This window comes from Alligator mississippiensis, chromosome 16 (genome assembly GCF_030867095.1).
Source record: "Alligator mississippiensis isolate rAllMis1 chromosome 16, rAllMis1, whole genome shotgun sequence".
Taxonomy (NCBI): Eukaryota; Metazoa; Chordata; order Crocodylia; family Alligatoridae; genus Alligator; species Alligator mississippiensis.
Genome location: NC_081839.1, coordinates 19,814,953 through 19,832,572, shown reverse-complemented (window position 1 = coordinate 19,832,572; position 17,620 = coordinate 19,814,953). Strand labels below are relative to the sequence as shown.

General features: G+C 46.3%; 1 protein-coding gene across 2 annotated transcripts in view; it reads left to right on the top strand.

Moving 5' to 3' along the window:
• The window catches only part of SLC37A2 (solute carrier family 37 member 2), an 86,686-nt gene extending 70,809 nt beyond the window's left edge, over positions 1-15,877 (top strand). Inside the window, exons 14-19 of one of the 2 annotated variants that reach the window (XM_006257990.4) lie at positions 2,434-2,507; positions 7,584-7,662; positions 8,927-9,024; positions 10,877-10,941; positions 14,100-14,143; positions 15,546-15,877. In XM_006257990.4, coding sequence (XP_006258052.1) covers positions 2,434-2,507; positions 7,584-7,662; positions 8,927-9,024; positions 10,877-10,941; positions 14,100-14,103 — 320 coding nt within the window. In that variant the 3' untranslated portion in view covers positions 14,104-14,143; positions 15,546-15,877. The remainder of the gene's footprint in view (positions 1-2,433; positions 2,508-7,583; positions 7,663-8,926; positions 9,025-10,876; positions 10,942-14,099; positions 14,144-15,545) is intronic. The other variant, XM_006257989.4, reaches the window with a different exon arrangement.
• Positions 15,878-17,620: the final 1,743 nt, after the last annotated feature.

Here is a 17,620-nt window from a genome sequence, read left to right as displayed (position 1 = left end):
AAAAAATTGCTTCCCAGTCTCATGTAGTGACTAGCTAAGCCCAGAAGCATGGGAAAACTGAAAACCCTCCACTCTTCTTACACGGAAAAGTTAAAAGAGCAATGAGCAACCCCTAAGACACCTACAGGCTTGGTGGCACCAGGCTGACTAGCACCACAAATGAAAGGGACCTGGGGGTAATAATAGACCACAGTATGAATATGAGCTGCCAGTGCGATGCTGTAGCCAGTAGGGGAAATAATACTCTGGCATGCATCTCCAGCAAAGCCAAGGAGGTGATTCTTCTGCTCTACTCAGCACTGGTGAGACTGCAGCTGGATACTGCATCCAGTTCTGGGCACCACACTTTAACAAGGACATGGACAAGCTTGAGAGAATCCAAAGAAGAGCAACTCATATGATCAGTCTTAAAAGGCAAGCCATATGAGGAAAGGATTTGGGACTCTTCAGCCTGAGGAAAAGAAGGCTGAAAGGGGACCTAGTAGCAGCTTACCACTACACTAGGGGAGTACATCAAGGGTTCGGTGAGCAACTGTTCACCACGGCACCCTTGGGGAAAACCAGGAGTAATGGCCACAAACTCCTGAAAGACCATTTCAGGCTCAACATTAGGAAAAACTTCTTCACAGTCAGGGTGTTCAGACTGTGGAATAAGCTCCCTCCAGAGGTGGTGCAATCACCTACTCTGGAAATCTTCAAGAGGAGACTGGATGGTCACCTTGCTGGGGTCACCTGATCCCCAGTTATCTTTCTTGCTTGGTGCAGGGGGCTGGACCCAATGATCTTCTGAGGTCCCTTCCAGCTTTACAATCTATGTATCAATTAATCTAAGAGCTAGGGTTATTTAGTTGAAAGAAGAGAAGATTGATGGGGTTCTGATAACAGTCTTCAAGTCCCTGAAGGCTAATTATGAAGACAATGGAGATTGATTAGAAGAATTGCACTATTATTTTTCTGTAGTCAAAGATCAAGTGAAAACTAAAAACTGGCATTTTCTAAAGGGTGCTTTGAGTCTAAAAAAGTGGAGATCCATTGGATTAAACAAACACTTGTATAGGATCTATAAACAGGGATGATTCTGTCTTGAGCAGCAGGCTGGACTAGATGATCTCCTGGGGTCCCTTCCAGCCTTACCATTCTATGATTCTGTAAGGTGTGGTACCCTTTGGGAAGAAAAACCATATGCAGCAATACAAAATGGGAGATTAGCTGTGTAGTACCATTGTTCAGAAGGATCTGGGGACTTTGGTAGATCACAGATTCTATATGAATCAACAGTGTAATGCAATTGCCAAGAAAGCAAACAGCTTGGGGCCAAATCAAGAGAATTTGAATAAGACATAGGAGAAGACTGTGCCAATGTATTAATTAGGTTACAGAGGAAGTTTTGTGTGGAGTTCTAAGCTTTTAATTTAAAAAGAAGGTGGACAAACTGGAGGTAATCGAGAGAAGAGTGACAATGATGATAAAGGGGATTGAATGTAAACCATATGAGAACAGGCTGAGAGATGTAGGTATGCTTGGTTGGGTGAAAGTAGATTAAGAGGGAACATGATAGCAGTTTTCAGATGTTTGAAAGGTTGCTCTAAAAAAGAGAAAACAACTGTTTTCCCTTGGTGCACAGGATAGGACATGGAACTGCAAAGTTTGAACTGCAGAAAGATGGATTTAGATTAAATATCAAGAAAAACTTGAAAACAGTTGGACACTGAAACCATCTGTCCAGGGAAGCTGTAGTATCTCCTTCACTGAAAGTTTTCAAGAAGAGGCCTAATAGACACATGAGATGGTGGAGGAGTTACACATCCTGCATTTGTGTAGCTGATTGAACTAAATCACGGTGGCCACTGGTCAACCTTCAGCATGCGTGCCACAAGTAGGGTGGCCATCATAGAAGACATTCTGGTTTTCTGCTACTCTGTCCTCTATTGATATGAAACCTGATGACTTTATATCCTTTATTTTTCTCTTCAAGAGAAAAATAGAGAACATAAAGGCGCCCAGTTTCGTATCAATAGAGGACAGCCGGACTGTCGTCTATGATGGCCACCCTAGCCACAAGTGGCATGGGAGGCCTCTGTATGTGCCACAAAGCAGACAAATAACACAGGGACAGATAGCATAGGGAGCAGAAAGCAGAGCAGCAGATTGGGCAGGGAAAGGAAATAGAGTGGTACCCAGGGAGGCTGCAGGGCTAATTTGTGGCACTTCTATCACAAAAATTGGCCCCCAACAAACTAGATGATCTTTAAGATCTTTCCCATCTAACTCTATGATAAGTCTGTTTAGACCCTGGAAATAGACTTTTTTTCCCCTACTGTTAGAGGCCAAGAGCCTGTGGGGATCCAGGTGCAGAGATCTGGATCTTTGTTTCATGATGGTGAAATGCAGCTGTGTAGTACTACTGACCTGGCTTTTTTCCCCTCTTTGTAGGTATGCTAATTGTATGTGGTGTCCTGGTTAATGGTCCTTATGCTCTCATTACAACAGCAGTTTCAGCAGACTTGGTAAGGTTTAAGATTTTTTTTTCTTATTTTCTTGTGGGTTCCTTGACTAGCTCAGAGTTTGACATCTTCCATTCTGATTGCAGTTTATTGCACCACAGGCCATGCACAGACTGTGTTATCTCTTTCCTGAGCTGTGTAGGGTTTATTACTTATGATTACATGCAGATACCTTGAACACTAACAAAAGGGCCAAAATGTAGCCGTTATACCCTGGATTTGGCTTACACGTTGCACAGTGCTTCATTTTATCAGACAGATGTAGGAAATTCTTTCCATGAATTGTAAAGTTGACAACTTGGCTGAGACCTCTTGGGAGGAGGGGAATGAGGCCAGGAGCACTACATCAGGCACTTGAAAGGATATGAGTACCTAGCATAGCGTTGAGGTTTCCTCCAGGCATTTTAGTAGAATTTGGACTTTATGCAATTAACTGGGTCTTATCGTCCCACTGATGAATGATTAGCAGGATTTTAAGCACAAGAGCAGTGTGGTAGTATTTGAAAAATGGTTGGACTGAACTAAATTTTGAAACAATTAAGCAGGATGTTTTATGTTTTGCTTTTAAGATAACAACATCTTACTCCAGCTCTATTATATTTATACATCCTGGAACCATGACTTCTATGCAAAATAGAAAAATTGCTGGTAGATTGCTCAGCATTGCCATGTAGTAGTGCATAGTAGTGTAGTAGTGCATAGGTCTGTGGGTTGGTTATCTGCAATTACACAAAACTTCATCAGGAAAAAACTGGAAGGGGTATCTGAAGACTGATGGAAGGGGAAAATCTGACTACCTGCTGGTCCAGGAGTGGGCAATTATTTCAGCTGATGGGCCATTTAATAGGTTTTGGTGAGCTGTCAAGGGCTGCACACACAAAATCTTTCTGAAGATATAATTTAAACAAATTATAGATAAAAAAAAGCCAAAGTGTATACTAAAAATAAAACATCTACTGTAACATTTTAATTTTATTTCAAAAAATAATTTTTGTTCTGATTTTTTTTTTCGTGTATATAGAGTCAATTGTGTAATGGCCCAAATAAAGTCTTACTTTTGTAGATTGCATGTGTATATGTGGCGGGGGAGCTGTACATTGGTGGGGGTGTGTGTGGGGGGGTGCACATGCTAGGTCCCGGGAGCTGGCTGGGGGTGGAAGGAGGGAGGGGCAGGGGGTGCATACAGCAGAGCTTGCCTGGGTGGAACAGTGCAGGTGTGGCCTGTGCCCCCTCCCCCATCCGGCCCTTGGTTGCCCCTACAGCACTCCATATGGGGCCAAACCCCTCCCAGGACAGCCTGCACCATTGGTGGTGTTAGGGTGAGAGTGTGGTGCAGGCTGCCCCAGGCAGAAGTGGCTGGGGCTCAGCCCCATGCGGAGTGCCACGGAGACAGCTGTGAGCTGGATACAATCAACTAACTGGCCAGATTTTGCCTGCAGGCCAGATTTTGCCCACCCTGTGCTAGTCCCTTTGGGTGTAATTCTTATTTCCCTTTGCACATCTCAAATGGCAGTTTCTTAGCTGTCTACCTGGACAGTTTTGATTTGTGCTTTTATACCATATTCATTAGGTCTGTGCGAAGCGGCCAGCATTTGCTTTGGATTTGGGTTCAGCCAATTCAGGGGACACTGATTCAATTCAGTGGTTTGAATCACTGTCTCAATTCGATTCAGCTGAATCAGCCAGGCCAGAGCCATCCCCTGCCCCTCTCCTAGCCCGGCAATGGCTGCCCTGCCCGGCCCAGTTCCTGGCACTTGTTAAAAAAAAAGCCTGGACTCAGTGGGTGCTGCTGGGCGGGGGGCGATCCCCACTGCCCCGCACTGCCCCATGCTGCATGGGGAGCTCTCCATGAGCCTGCTGAGCCCCCACCCCCGCTTCCTCAGCCCCACCATGGCTACCCTGCCCAGGTCAGCTCTGGCCCGTTAAGAGAAAAAAACCCTAAACCCCTCCCAGACTCACTGCTCCTGCCAGTGGGGAGGGGGGGTGATCCCCGCTGCCCCCCCCATTGCCCCATGCCATGTGGGGGGCTCTGCACGAGCCCCCCCCCCCAAAGCCCCGAGGCTGCTGCAGGGGCTGTGAGTCCTGGGGCTTTTCTTGGCTTTTTTTTTTCTTAAAGGGCTGGAGTTGGCCCAGGCGGGGCAGCTGTGGGGGGGCTGGGGGAGTGGGGGGCTTGTGACAGAGCCCCCCATGCAGTGTGTGGCAGTGGGGGGCAGTGCAGATCGCTCCACCCCCCTCTGCCTGGCAGCACCTGGTGAGCACTGGGGCTTTTTTATAAAGTACCGAGCTGGGTGGGTGGGGGCAGCCATGGGGGGTTTGGGGGAGTGGGCAGGGGTCAGAGGGGCTGGGGGAGTAGGGAGGTTGGCGGGGCTGGCAGGGGTCTCCCCGTGGTCCCCTCCCCCAGTCCTCCCTTCCCTGCCCCTAGTATTTACCAGCTCGGAGTCTGGCTGCAGCTCTCTGTGGAGGCCACCAAGGACTCTCCAAATAAATCATCAAAGGTCTTTGAATCTTTTCTGAAAATTCAGAGAGCTTTGAATTGATTCGGACCTTATTGGTCCCCTGATTAGATTCAGATTCAGAGATTCGGCCACCAAATCAAGCCAAATTGCCTCCAAATCGAATCACCACCCAAAGCTTCGCACAGCCCTTAATTATTTACATGATTCCAGGATCAGTTTTCCTTCTTCATTCAACATGGACAAAACAAAGCCTCAACTTAGAATTGAGCTGTGGAAAGCAGCAGTCTCCCTAGCTGTTTTGGGTTCAGGGGGAGCCCCAAAACTTCTTCTGACTCTCTCCTGCATGGTGCTGCAAGAGCAGCTATGTAGGGAGCCCAGCACAGCCAGGGGCAATGACAGCAGTGGGGTCAGGCTGCTTGTTTCCCCACTCCCAGACCCCCACTGCCTGCCCCTGCTTTCCCCACCATTTGCCAGCTTGCCACTGCTTTCCCTGCTGCAGTGTTGGAGGGGACAGTTTAAAAATAGCTCTCCACAATTTAATTATTAGGGGGGTCTTCTTAAATTCAGTCTTCTTGGATTCAGGTAAATATGGTAAGTCTGCATATAAGTCTGCATGAATAGACTGTGGACTGGCCATAGGAGGGTACACACATAGTCTAGACATGCTTGTACTAGAGCTCAAGTCCCAGAACAAAATGTGGAAGGGGAAGGATGACCGTAACATGGACTTTTAGCACCTTGTTATGAGGAAAGGGAAAGTATTGCTGAGAGGCTTCAGGCTCCTCTCCCCTTCATACCCCACACCCCCAAGTGAGACTTGGGGCACAGATGAGGACCACCATAGAAGGTGGGGTCAGGTGATTAATTAATTCTAAGGCCCAACAGCAGAGGGACTGACACACTGGAGGTAATCTAGAGATAGATAAGGTGAGGAGGGAAGAGTAAGGGGAGGAGGGAAGAGCCAGAAGTTCAGTTGTCTAGACAGAAAGAAGGACTCTGAAAGGCAGGGAGTGAAAGCCTGAATCCTGGAACCACATGGAAGGAGCCTAGGAGAGAGAGCCAGCTCCCCAGAAGGGGAGAAGGGTAGATTTAAAGTTGTCAGCTTGCTGGTAGGGGGAAGGACTTTGAGTTGTAAAGCAACAGCTTGTATTCTTTTCTTTTTCAGTTAAACATTACTGGAGGCAAGGGTGTGGTTGGAAAGAGGTGAAGAGGAGGCCATGTGGGATGCCAGAGAGGCATGCTGGACTTTGGGCTCCACCAAGGGGGTAGGGGTGTTTGGAGTAGGTAGAATGCTGGGGCATGTGGCCTCTGTAGTGTGGGCTGTAGAAGCTGAGGCATGAGAACGGACCTGAGGTGAGAAGGACCTTCCAGGTAAAAAGAAGGCAAGGCCAGGAGGGACAAGGTGTTCACAACAAAGTAGAGGACTATCAGTGCTACCAGGAATGGACAAGTAGCACCATAGAGGTAAAGACTGGTAACACTTGTGAGGCATGGGCAGGACTGTAAGGCCCTGAATTTGGCCCTTATAGTATCATAGGAAGAGATGACTTGTTAGGAGATCTCCTTGAGTTTTTGGAGAGCCTCTCACCCATTTTCTAAAAGTAACAACAAGATGTGGTAGGAGGAGGCACTCAGGCAAGGGTGCCAGCTACTCAGTTAGCCCCAGACTTGTTACAATGGCCTTCCATTGTTTCTGGCCCAATAGCTGATTGTTCTGGGGACTACCCCAGGAGCTAAGGTCCTTTTTTCATCTAAAGGGAGTTGAACCTATGTCCTTCTGACTTCCCAGCATAGTGCACTAGCCACCATAGCATAGGTTAGGTGCTGATAAGCTCTTTTCCAGCTCCTTTTGAAGTGGAGCTGCTGCCTCTTGCATTTACTAGTGTTTGGAAGAAATGATTAGAGGACAGCTGAAAGAAAAGCTTCTGCCTTAGTGTGAGCCAAGGTCAGACTAGAGCTCAGGATTAGCTCTTTTGCTAGGTGGCAGCTGTCTAATGGAGCCACACACCCTTTGGTTTGTGTTTGTCCAGGGAACCAGCCTGAAAAGGAGTGCCAAAGAGGTAGTTGGCTAATTCCTGAGCAGTGACATGGTGGTTAGAGCACTGCTGAGAAACCAAAAAGATACTGCTTCAAACCTGCTCTGTGTGAGGTTGGGGTTAGGACCTAGTTCTTTAACTTCCTATAGATAGGCCCTATTTGCTCTGGGTCTAGCCTCTTGCTCTTCCAGTCTCACGTGCATTAGTCCCAGGGTTTTTGCTATGCTTTCAGGAGTTGGAAAATGGTATGCATCCACAATGGTTACACGTACATAGCTGTGCAAGCACATAGCCAGTGCCTACTGTGCTTTATTGTCTGCATGTGCATGCTTACTGCAAGGGAAATAGGATTGCTACTGGCGTGTGAGTTGCATTTTTGGAACCCTCTGTATTTCACTCTCCCAGGCTGTAGAACATATGTATATTCTATTTTCCTGAGGCTAAATAAGAAGTCTATGCTATTCACATGCTTGCATTCAACACTACTGGAAATGCTACCAGTTTTGGTTCATCATAACTCTCACTGTGCTGATTTGGATGAGAAATCATTATATCCAAGTTTTAGCTCAATGTTTTTCCACACACAGGGAACTCATGAGTGTCTCAAAGGAAATGCGAAAGCCTTGTCCACTGTCACAGCCATCATTGATGGAACTGGATCTATAGGTCAGTATGGATGGTGTAACACAGTATGAGCAGCAAACCACTCAGTTAACTTCTACAATAGACTGAGAACCTACTCCAAGCTGTATTGACCCTGGACCACAGTGAAGCCCTGTCAGGGTGGGAGCTATATTTTTTTTATCCCAAAGAAGAGTGGGATCCAGCACCCCTTCCTAAAAGGACTACAGACTGCTGCAGGGGCACCACACTCTTTGCTAAAGGGTAGGCAAAGGGCAAGGAGAGTTGGTCCCTGCTGTTATCTATAATGGGGGTTGACTGGGCCTATAACTATAGCCATTCTTAGGCAGACTGTAGTGAAGGGATACAGACAGAGGGGGACGTGTGTGTTTCTGAGGCCCTGGGGCTGAGGGCTGATGATGCTGTAAAAGAGATTGCAAACTGAGCAACAGGGTTTAACTTTATTCAACAAAGTGCTGTGGGAGCTGGTATGATGACCAGGAATCTGGCTTTTCCATTCACTACAGAGAAATGCGGAAAAGCACAGATTTATCATTTTAAGGAGAAAAGGACAGGCTTTCTCTTTTAAGGAGAAAAATGCAGCTTTTCCTTTTTTAAGGAGAAAAAAACAGATTTTCTCCATTAAAAGAGGAAAATGCAAGGAACGGCATGTTTCCCCTTGCAGTCTGGCAAAGTTCCAGCCTGCAAAGGACTGGGGGAAGCGGGAGGAGGGGGATCAGGAAGGGTGTGCCACGTGGTACTGGCCTCAGCATCCCCTACCCCACCCAGAGTATTTTTCTTTGCCCTAAACCCACGTGCAGAGGGGTGCGCACCAGGGCAAAAAGCAGTGGTGTGAATTTGTGCTAATTTTTTTTCCTCGCGGCAACCACGCCCCTGCTCAGGGGGACGAAGCCTATCTGTGCTGATGTCAGGAACAGGAGAGTTTCTGTACATACGTGCTTCCTGCACTGCTGGTCACATGTGGATCAATCTGTTTAAGCTTTTGAGTCCAAGCGGCTACTGCAGTAACTCTAGGAGAGCTTGACCAATACATTTTGGTGAGCACAGTCAGGAGCACCAGACAACACTGATTACTGACACAAGCTTCAAGGGTGAGGTTGGAACAAAAGGCAGTGGCTGTGGGATTAACATAAGGAGATGATATATAAGGTCCTCAGCCTAGAGCCTTTGGTAGCCTTCAAATATACTCCCAGGTATGTCAGAATTGCTGTAGGGTCTGAGCATGGATTGGATCCCCTGCAATGTGCTTCATTTGATGTCTTCTTGTGACCTTGCTGTCCTTTTGTAGGTGCTGCTCTGGGCCCCCTGCTTGCAGGATTAATCTCTCGTACAAGCTGGAACAATGTCTTCTACATGTTAATAACAGCTGATCTCTTGGCTTGCCTGGTAGGTTCCTTTTTAACTGACTAGCACCGAGACTATAGGATGTATATTGGTCCCAATTAGTGGTCTGAAGTCAGGGCCAGTGGTCATGTCTGACTTCAGAGGCTAAATAGTGGTTGGTGTTCAGTCAGATGGCTTCTAAGAAAAAGCCTGATCTACAGAAAATTATTATAAGGAAGTCACTACTGAGTTACCAGTGAAACATCATCCCAGCATTGTGTAGATTTTATGTTTTAGTTGGTACCACCGAAGGTCTAGACTGTGGTTGGGTTGGACGGTCATATAGACTCCCACATGAATGCAGTACACACTGTTTTGAAACCATCCCAGACTAATGCTTATCCCACCTCCAGTAACGATTCTACAACTTTCATGTTAAGACAATTCTCCATTCCTCCTTGAGGTGGCTCTGTTTCAGTGGCTGGACTATTCCTAAGGCATAGAACATTCTGGGATCCATCAAGATAAAGACCAAAGTGCTTTGTAAAAGCAGGACTATCACTCACACTAAGTTGTGTCCTTTTTTAAAAGTCATGGAATGAATTGCCTTGTCTATTAAGAGCAGGGGTGCTCAACCCTTGGACTGTGGGCCGGCTCTGGCCTGAAGAGCCATGGCATTCCACCTGCAGGGCTCTCCCCATGGGTCTAGAAATTTGGTGGCAGGGGAGCAGTGGCACTTAATACTGCCACCTTTCTCCACTGCCAAATTCCCAGACTGTATCCCACACCAGCCCAGTATGTAGCTGGATCAGGGCAAAGCCATATCCCCTCCCCATACCCTACTGCACCTACCCCTCAGGCCCATCCACCAGATCCAGCCAATGGATGGACCAGGCATTGCCCATCAGGCCTATGAGCCAAAAAGGTTGGGAACTACTATTTTAGAGTGCTTAAGCCCACCAGGTCTTTAACACTGTGAGGTGACCCCTGGATCTTAATAAAATGACTTTTCTGAACCATTTCACCTTTCCAAACTCCTTTGCACTGCACTAGAGCCATCTGAAGAACATCTGCACTACTTTTCTCCCTTTTATATCCTGTATTATTAACAAGACAGTGATTTCTGTGAAGGGCAATGTAATACAGAAAGCAAGAGACTGGCCTGACAGTCAGGTAGCTTTGATTCTCTGCCACTGTTCTGCTCTGTGATCTTGGGCAGTCACTTCTACTTTCTGTTCCTATTTTCTCTTTGCTGTTTAGAATGTAAATTCTGAGCAAAGACTGTCTCAGGGGTCAGGGCCAACAGTCCCCACCCTTGGTTAGAGTTGTACTATTGCAATATCACTGCTTGCCTCTTCTCATATTTTCACTTCATATGATGACAGTTATGCTGAAGTGAGCAGGCTTCTTATAGCTTGAATAATGGCATGCCTTTGCCATTGTTGTGTTCTCTGTGCTCTGTCAGGAGTTAGCTACTCTTCTACTCTGTGCTGTAGGACTTAGACTGTGTTTGCTTTCAGCAGCAGGAATACTTGCAGAAATGGTCAATCAAATGAATATCTGAATATTTTAGAGAGTGAAGTCTGTCTCTATTTAAAACTTTTGTCACCTGAAATCTGCTTCTTAGGGTCTGCCCATCCCATTTTGGAATAACGTATGTAGCTTGTGACCCCATTGTCCCATCAAAACAGTTTTGCTTGAATGTTGTCAATGAGTGCACTCAGACAATTTGCAAATCAACACTTTATTCCCTATGTTTACTTGAGTAATATTCTCCAGGGTGTGCATGACCTGGCAGACTACATCATTCATTCTGAATTAATTGCTTTGGATTCAAATTATGATGGATCAGTGTTTGAATGTACAAAAGCTAGAACTGAAAGTCTAATATTAAGCTAAAATCTTTCCCCTTCAGCTCCTTTCTCGGGTCGTAGTCAAAGAGATACAAGGATGGTGTGGCTATTCTACAAGAAAGAGAGGGTATGTATTTGCTTGTTCTTACCACTGTGTTCTAAGTACTTCTGTGGCTGGCATTGAAAGCAGCCTCCCTTCTTAGGTATATTCAGGGCTGGCAAAACATTCATTATGCTCCATACTGGGTGCATCTACACATGTTATTAATATTATAAAGCCATGGGCAGATTAATACATGAGCCAGCTGGGCCTGGGCCCAGAGGCCCCTGCCTTGGTGTGGATGAAACTGGTGGCCAGGTTGGGCCAGGCGTGCATAGTGTGGCAGGCCTTGGCTGCTGGGTGCTGTTTGCCAGGCACCGTTGCAGCTGGACTGAGCCCAGAGCTCAGTCTGCACTGCATATGCCTAGTGGGCAGCAGCTCTACACCCCTGGCGCCAGCTCCAGCGTGGACCTGTGAGTGGGGGCAGCCACAGCTCCTGCTCCAGGCCTGGGGGGCAGTGCGTTGCACTCTGGCTGTTGCTCCCACTGTGCCAGTCGGGGATGGAGCCCATGACTGCAGGGCAGGGCACAGGTTGGGGCAGGGGGGCCCTGGGCCATAGGGAGGGGCGCCCCGGGCCAAGGGCCACAATGAATCTTCATCTGCCCCCATATAAAGTTTTTCTGGGCAGTAAAATACTGGGCAGTAAGCCTTCCCTAGGAGCATGGCTACACTTGCCCCCTGTTGGCAGCAAATTGGCTCCCAAGGGGATCAGTCTGGTACAGGGATGCTCCTATCCTGCTCTGACCCCCTGAAGCTCCCCTGGGATGCTAATCTGGGGCTTGGCAGGGAGCATAGAGCCAGTCCCCATGCACACAGGGCCCAGAGAGCTCTTTTAGCTGCAGCGGCAGCTGTTTCCTTGCCCCATATACGTCAGGAGGAGTCCTGATGTGCAGGAGGCTGGGAGACAGTTGCCACTGCAGAGCTCTCCTGGCCCCCTGCACATAGGAACAAGCTCAGTGGGGCTTCCCCACCCAGCTAGGGGCTGGTTTGGAGCTGCCCCAGAAATGGGACAGCTCCCAGTCAGCCACTAGTTGCTTGCTGATTTCCCTGCCCAGCCCAGAGCTGGCTGGAAGCTGCCCCAGAAGTGGGACAGCTCATGGTCAGTCTCTGGGTGTGCGAGGAAGCAAAAAGCTCCCCAGTCATAGCGCTGCTTGGCTCCTGGCTCCCCAGGAACTGAGCAGCACTGGGATGGGAGTGTGGGGGAGGACGGGAATGGACAGAAAGCTACCCCATCCTGGCGCTGCTCCTGCTGATCAGTGCCAGGACTAGAGGAGTTCCCCATACTCTGTGGCCCTCTGGTGTTGGGGCTGACCAGGAGCAAATTTGTTTTCCCGGGAGCACAGTATTGACTGCTCAGTTAGGTTCCTACCTGTATTTACAGGTAGGAGCTGAAATGGTGCACATGTGTAGATGCACCTTTACTACATAGTGGGTGTGTCTTCATGAGATGCTTTACACAAGAGACTAATCTACTGAGTACATGCCAGAAAGGAATCCAAAGGAATTTAAATAGAAAAGGGGTGGACTAAATATGAAAGCTTCCTCTATCTACTAATAATCATCTATCTCAATGCAAAGAAAGAATAGGTAGTGCAGCAGAAGTCAGGCCAAGAAAATAAAGTAAAAAGCCTACCTTTGTACTGCTGCATTGCCAACCATTAAAATGAAGATTATTAGAAATGCTATAATTAAAGAATCCCAATGTACAATACATGACTCCCTTCTCCTTCCATTATCCAGTCATACTCAAAGGGAATCTGAACTGCAGGAGGACCTTACTGGAATGTCCCAAATCCTGCAAAACCCTCTTAGTATTATTAAGCAAGCTATCCTTGTGTATTTTTGTAGCTCGTGTGTGGTACTAACACAGTCAGTGTTAGATGGGAAATAGTTTGTATTGTGAGTATCTCCAGTATTTTTCTGTTGTAGCTGAAAGATGATCATGAAAATTCCATCTGATTTATCTTGATTTTAATTTTGCGTGGCATCTGCAGGGTAAAATGAGAGAGGCTTCTGGTATGTGGATAATGAGGGCTTTGCAGAAGCAGAGACCCAAGGAGGTCTGTTCATGTCCAGTGTATGACTTTGACAACAGCATGTGCTATGAGTGATGTTGCAAAAGGAGCATGCTGTCTTGTAGCATTGTAAGAAATGGTGAAATAGACCTATTTCACTTTACATGCAGGGATGCAACTGCATAACTGCAATCTTCGGCACTTACACAGTTTTGATTCTATTCTGTGGTGAAATAAAATCACCCTGTACTCAGGGGGAGAAAGTGAGCCTTCCACATTTTAACCCAAATGCCCATTGATTAGGGGACTTAACCAGGTAGGTTCTAGGCCCTTCTCATGAAGGGGAGACTTGAATCTGCAGCTCAGTAAAGTGCCTTTAAGCACCAGGCCACAGGTTAGGCATTATACAGACAACTCTCTGGCCCTCCTCAAGTTGGCCCAATATACTTTGTATTTAATATTTCTTGGATTAAAAGTACTGAGAAAGCTTCTGACCAGGCTGGAATCTAGGGCCACCTTCCCTTGCAGGCAAAAATCACACTTGCTGAGCCACATACCCTTTAGCTTACTTTTTTTTCCCTCCTGGTCCTACACAACTCCTTGCCTTGGCTGCCCAATGGGATGGACCATCCTCAAGAAGACGGCTGCAGTCAGCCTTGTGTAACCTGTGGCTAGATGGTTAGAGCACTGTGTACACAGATTTAGAATTAAGCTGTTTCTGGGTGAGGGGTAGGGCTGGAAGCTACATCTCCCGCTTTCTAGGGAAGTATCCTAGCCTTAGGTTTTTGGCAGAAAATATTGTGGAAATTCTAGTTTTCAGTGACTGGTCTGTTACTCTTTGCCTCTTATGTAGCCCAAGGTTTGCAACTCTGCAGCCCCCATAAACCTGATGAGTGATTGTAAAAAATATTAAATCATTAATCAACTATTTCCAGATTAATTAAAATTAAGGTGCTAATCATCTTTGAATCAGTGCATTGTCCATAAAGACTCCTGTCCTCCAATTAACAATTTTGTAGACTACGTTTCTCAATGACAGGCTTAGATCTTTGATGGAAAAATTACAAATCATCCCCTGCTGTGTGGTGATGAACTGCTAAGCTTTGACTTGTGGTGGGCAGAAAGCTCTTGGGAGACTGGCACACAATATTTCTTGATTTATGTTTACAGGTAAACAGCTTTTTTTGATAGCAATGTTCTGGGGTTCTGCAATGGTAAGTTTGGCCCAAACCTCCTCAGCCCTTGGTGCAGGGTGACAAGTCTCCTTCCTGGTATCTGGGGTATCTAATCACAAGCAGTACACTTCCAGCTTCCCAGACAGCTGCACCCTGCCTTAAAATGAATGGGAATAGTTTGCACATCTCATGGCAAAAATGGTGCTGCTTCTCTGGCATTTGGTCACCGTGACACTTCAAACCAGTCTGATTCCTTGGGTAGGAAAGACAGTGACGCGGACCAGTTATGTTCTGCTGGACCTTACCTTGCATGAGTCAAAGTAGCAGCTGGGAAAAGTATAGCTATAGTTGAAGTACCTCTTGAAGTCTTACCACATGAAATGCATTTGCAAGCTATTCTGAGCAACAGAAATCCCCATATTGTGATCCACAGTCCTCCCATTATACACAAGCAGGAAGGGAAGAGTTTTGGAAGGTGATATACGTCCCCTACATGTCAGACAGTTGACAACTTTTGTGCCTGTCTTTTGGTGCCTGAGCTAGGAATTCTAACCTCTGGCATTCCCCAAGGCAGATATGGCGCCCACACTCCTTTTTTGGTTGAGGTTCCAGTTAGCAGAAGCTGAAGCCACAATGGTTGCTGCAGTGCTGCTGTCCTTTTGCTTTAGAACACTTGGGGCATGTCTACATGAGATACTGCATCACCGTAGTGACAAGCTACAATAACATAGTGCCGGCAGGTGCAAACCATGCAGGGATGGTGTACAACACTGGGAGCAAGGGATTGCGCAGTAAGTGCAGCAAATACTAAATTACTGTGCACTAACAACTGTGCAGTAGGGCACAAAATTAGACATACCCTTGGTCTCTTTAAAGTGTTCTAGCCACCTCAGTCCCATTTGGTGTTGCCTCCTGGGCTGTTTCTTGGATTATCACTATTTGATTTTCTACTGGACTCTAATGAGCAAGTGTGAGGAATTTTGTTCTCTGGGCCATGCACTAGGCTTTTGCTTTAGCTAGAAACAAAACAGGGGAAGCATCCCTGCCAACTTTTCTTCCTTGCCTGTTTGTTTCTCCTTTTTCTCTTGCACAAGGGTTCTATTATACTTGAAACTTACAGTATGTGGCTGGGCACTGGGGTGAAGACCACACAAAGATGCAAACTCTACATGCTGGCTTTGGATTCTGGCATAGTTTGGTTACTGAACATCTTGGAGCTTTTCCTGTTTTTGGTTTCAAGCTCTGTAGAAGCAGAGCTTCAACTCTGCTGTCCACGTATCTGTGGTAGTAACTGTCAACATGGCTTAAGCATAATTCAAAGGTGTACTGACTACACTCTTTAAAAAAAAAAAATGTTACCAAAAGGTACAAATACCTGACTGGCTGTACTCTGTGGGTCATTACATTAATAATTCTTATGTTCATTTGTTTGTTTCCGCAGATTTAAAGAATTTTGATGGAACTTCCCCATGACTAGAGGAGACAGAGGAAGATTGAGTTCAGCCACAGATGAGCCTTCCAAGATACTCCACTCAAAGTGGAAGCCAAACAAACTGGGAAGAGTAATAGGCCCTCAAATGAAACCACACTGGACTTTTAATACTTAGCAGTAATTTTATTCAGGGACGGGGTATGCTTGAAAATTGAAGACTGAAGGGAAAAGTGTATTCTGGGCCACCTTTAGAAATAATTTTGGGCTCTGTCTCTCAACAGCTATTGCTGCTGCCCTTTTCATTACCATACATTTTTATTATTAAAATGGTGCCTAAAATATGTGATGCTGTGGATCATTTTGTTGTTGTGCGAGCTGTAGGGGAATGAACTCTTCAAAGTGGCTAAGTCATGGCAGCTGCTGTCTCCCCCCCCCCCCCTCCCTCCATATGTTGGAATTGCAGAGATCTAGTATATTCCTTTTTGAGGTGCCAGCTGTTTATCAAATGGACCGTAGTCCTCAGGTTTGATCCTCGCTCATTGCATTTCATGTATAGCAACTCATTTGTTTGCGAAACAGAGCTGACAATTTTGTGGCTGGATTCTCTGTTACTTCATACAGTAGGTAATAATCAATCAATACATATTGGCTAGGTTGTCAACTAAATGTACATGTAAGAACCCTTTACTGCAGACAGAGGGGAAGGGTTTGTGTGAGCTCTCATTGGTATATGCTGTGCTCGATACCTGTATTAGTTAGGAATGCTTTAACATGTCTGTCAAAATTCTCTCAGCCCAACCCAGGAACCAACTTCCAGACTTTCTGATAAACTCAGATTAAACTATATTATGTGCTTCATTTTCCAAACAAAGCCACATTGGAAGAAAGTAGTGCCTTTCACAATGGCACCAGTTAACTATAAAGAAAAACTAACAGCAGGGATCTGTCAGTTGCAAATCAGATCATAATAGACCTGAAGCCAAAGGCTTCTATAATTTAAGTTTATCTTTCATTTAGGACAATTGTACCTGGTTTTCAGAGAAATGTTGGAATTACATCAGATGTATGCAAGAAGTTTGTTCATCTAGGCTTGTCATACTCTCAACCTTCCAAAACGAAATGGAAAGCTATTTTCCTGAGCAATAATATCCATTAGCTTTATATTTTTAATCTTCTGACTATAGTGGATGTCTTATCCATTTTAAAGAAGAGAGATATCTGCTGCCAGTATTTTAACTGAAATAGCTCGAGTCTAGTCTGCCATTCCCATTAAGGCAGACTAGGACAAACTGCTTTTTGGTTTTGATCCTTATACTTTTCCAGAACAAGTATCAAGAACAGATTTATCTTGCTGTCCCTTAATAGCCAAAATGCGGATAAAATACTTTCTCAGGCTCTCCAGAACTGTTTCTTAAATAAACATAGGCTTATAGCAAATAACTACCAGCTGCTGGGAGGGGCAAGGAGGAAGGGATTTTCTGAGTGTCAGAAAGGGATGGTGTACAACAGTGAGGGCAAGGGTCAGTCTGCCTGGAAGCCATGGTGGAAACACAGCCTACTCCCTGCTAAGTGCATTGAGAAGCCTGGACTTCTACCTGGTACTTATCTCACATGGGTTAGGTTTACAAAGGAGTATGAACCTTGCCACTCTAGTGCTGACTAAAATCATTAAGGATCTTGAGACTGTACTGCTGTCCCTTAATGGGACCCCTCCCCCTCCTTCCCTGTTGAGGTGATGACCATCTTGATGAGAACAATTTCAAACTCTCTTGCTCTTTTGAAGACATCTGCCGATGCAAACTCTGCCAAGTGCTATCAGAGCTGACCTTAGGGGTGGGCAATTGCTCAGGCCATGGGTGCCACACACACATGCACACGCATGCATGAGCAGCCCATACTCACGGCAGTGCTCTCCCCCTTGCCCTGCCCTGCCCCAGGTGCTCCCTGCCCCAGGGTGGGCAGTGTGAGTGGCAGCAGTGGTGCCTGCCTGCCCACCTGCCTGGTGCACCATGCTGGTACACCTCCTGACTGGACTGCACCTCATGCCCCTGTCTCAGTTGCTTTGTCCTGCAGCATTTCTCACT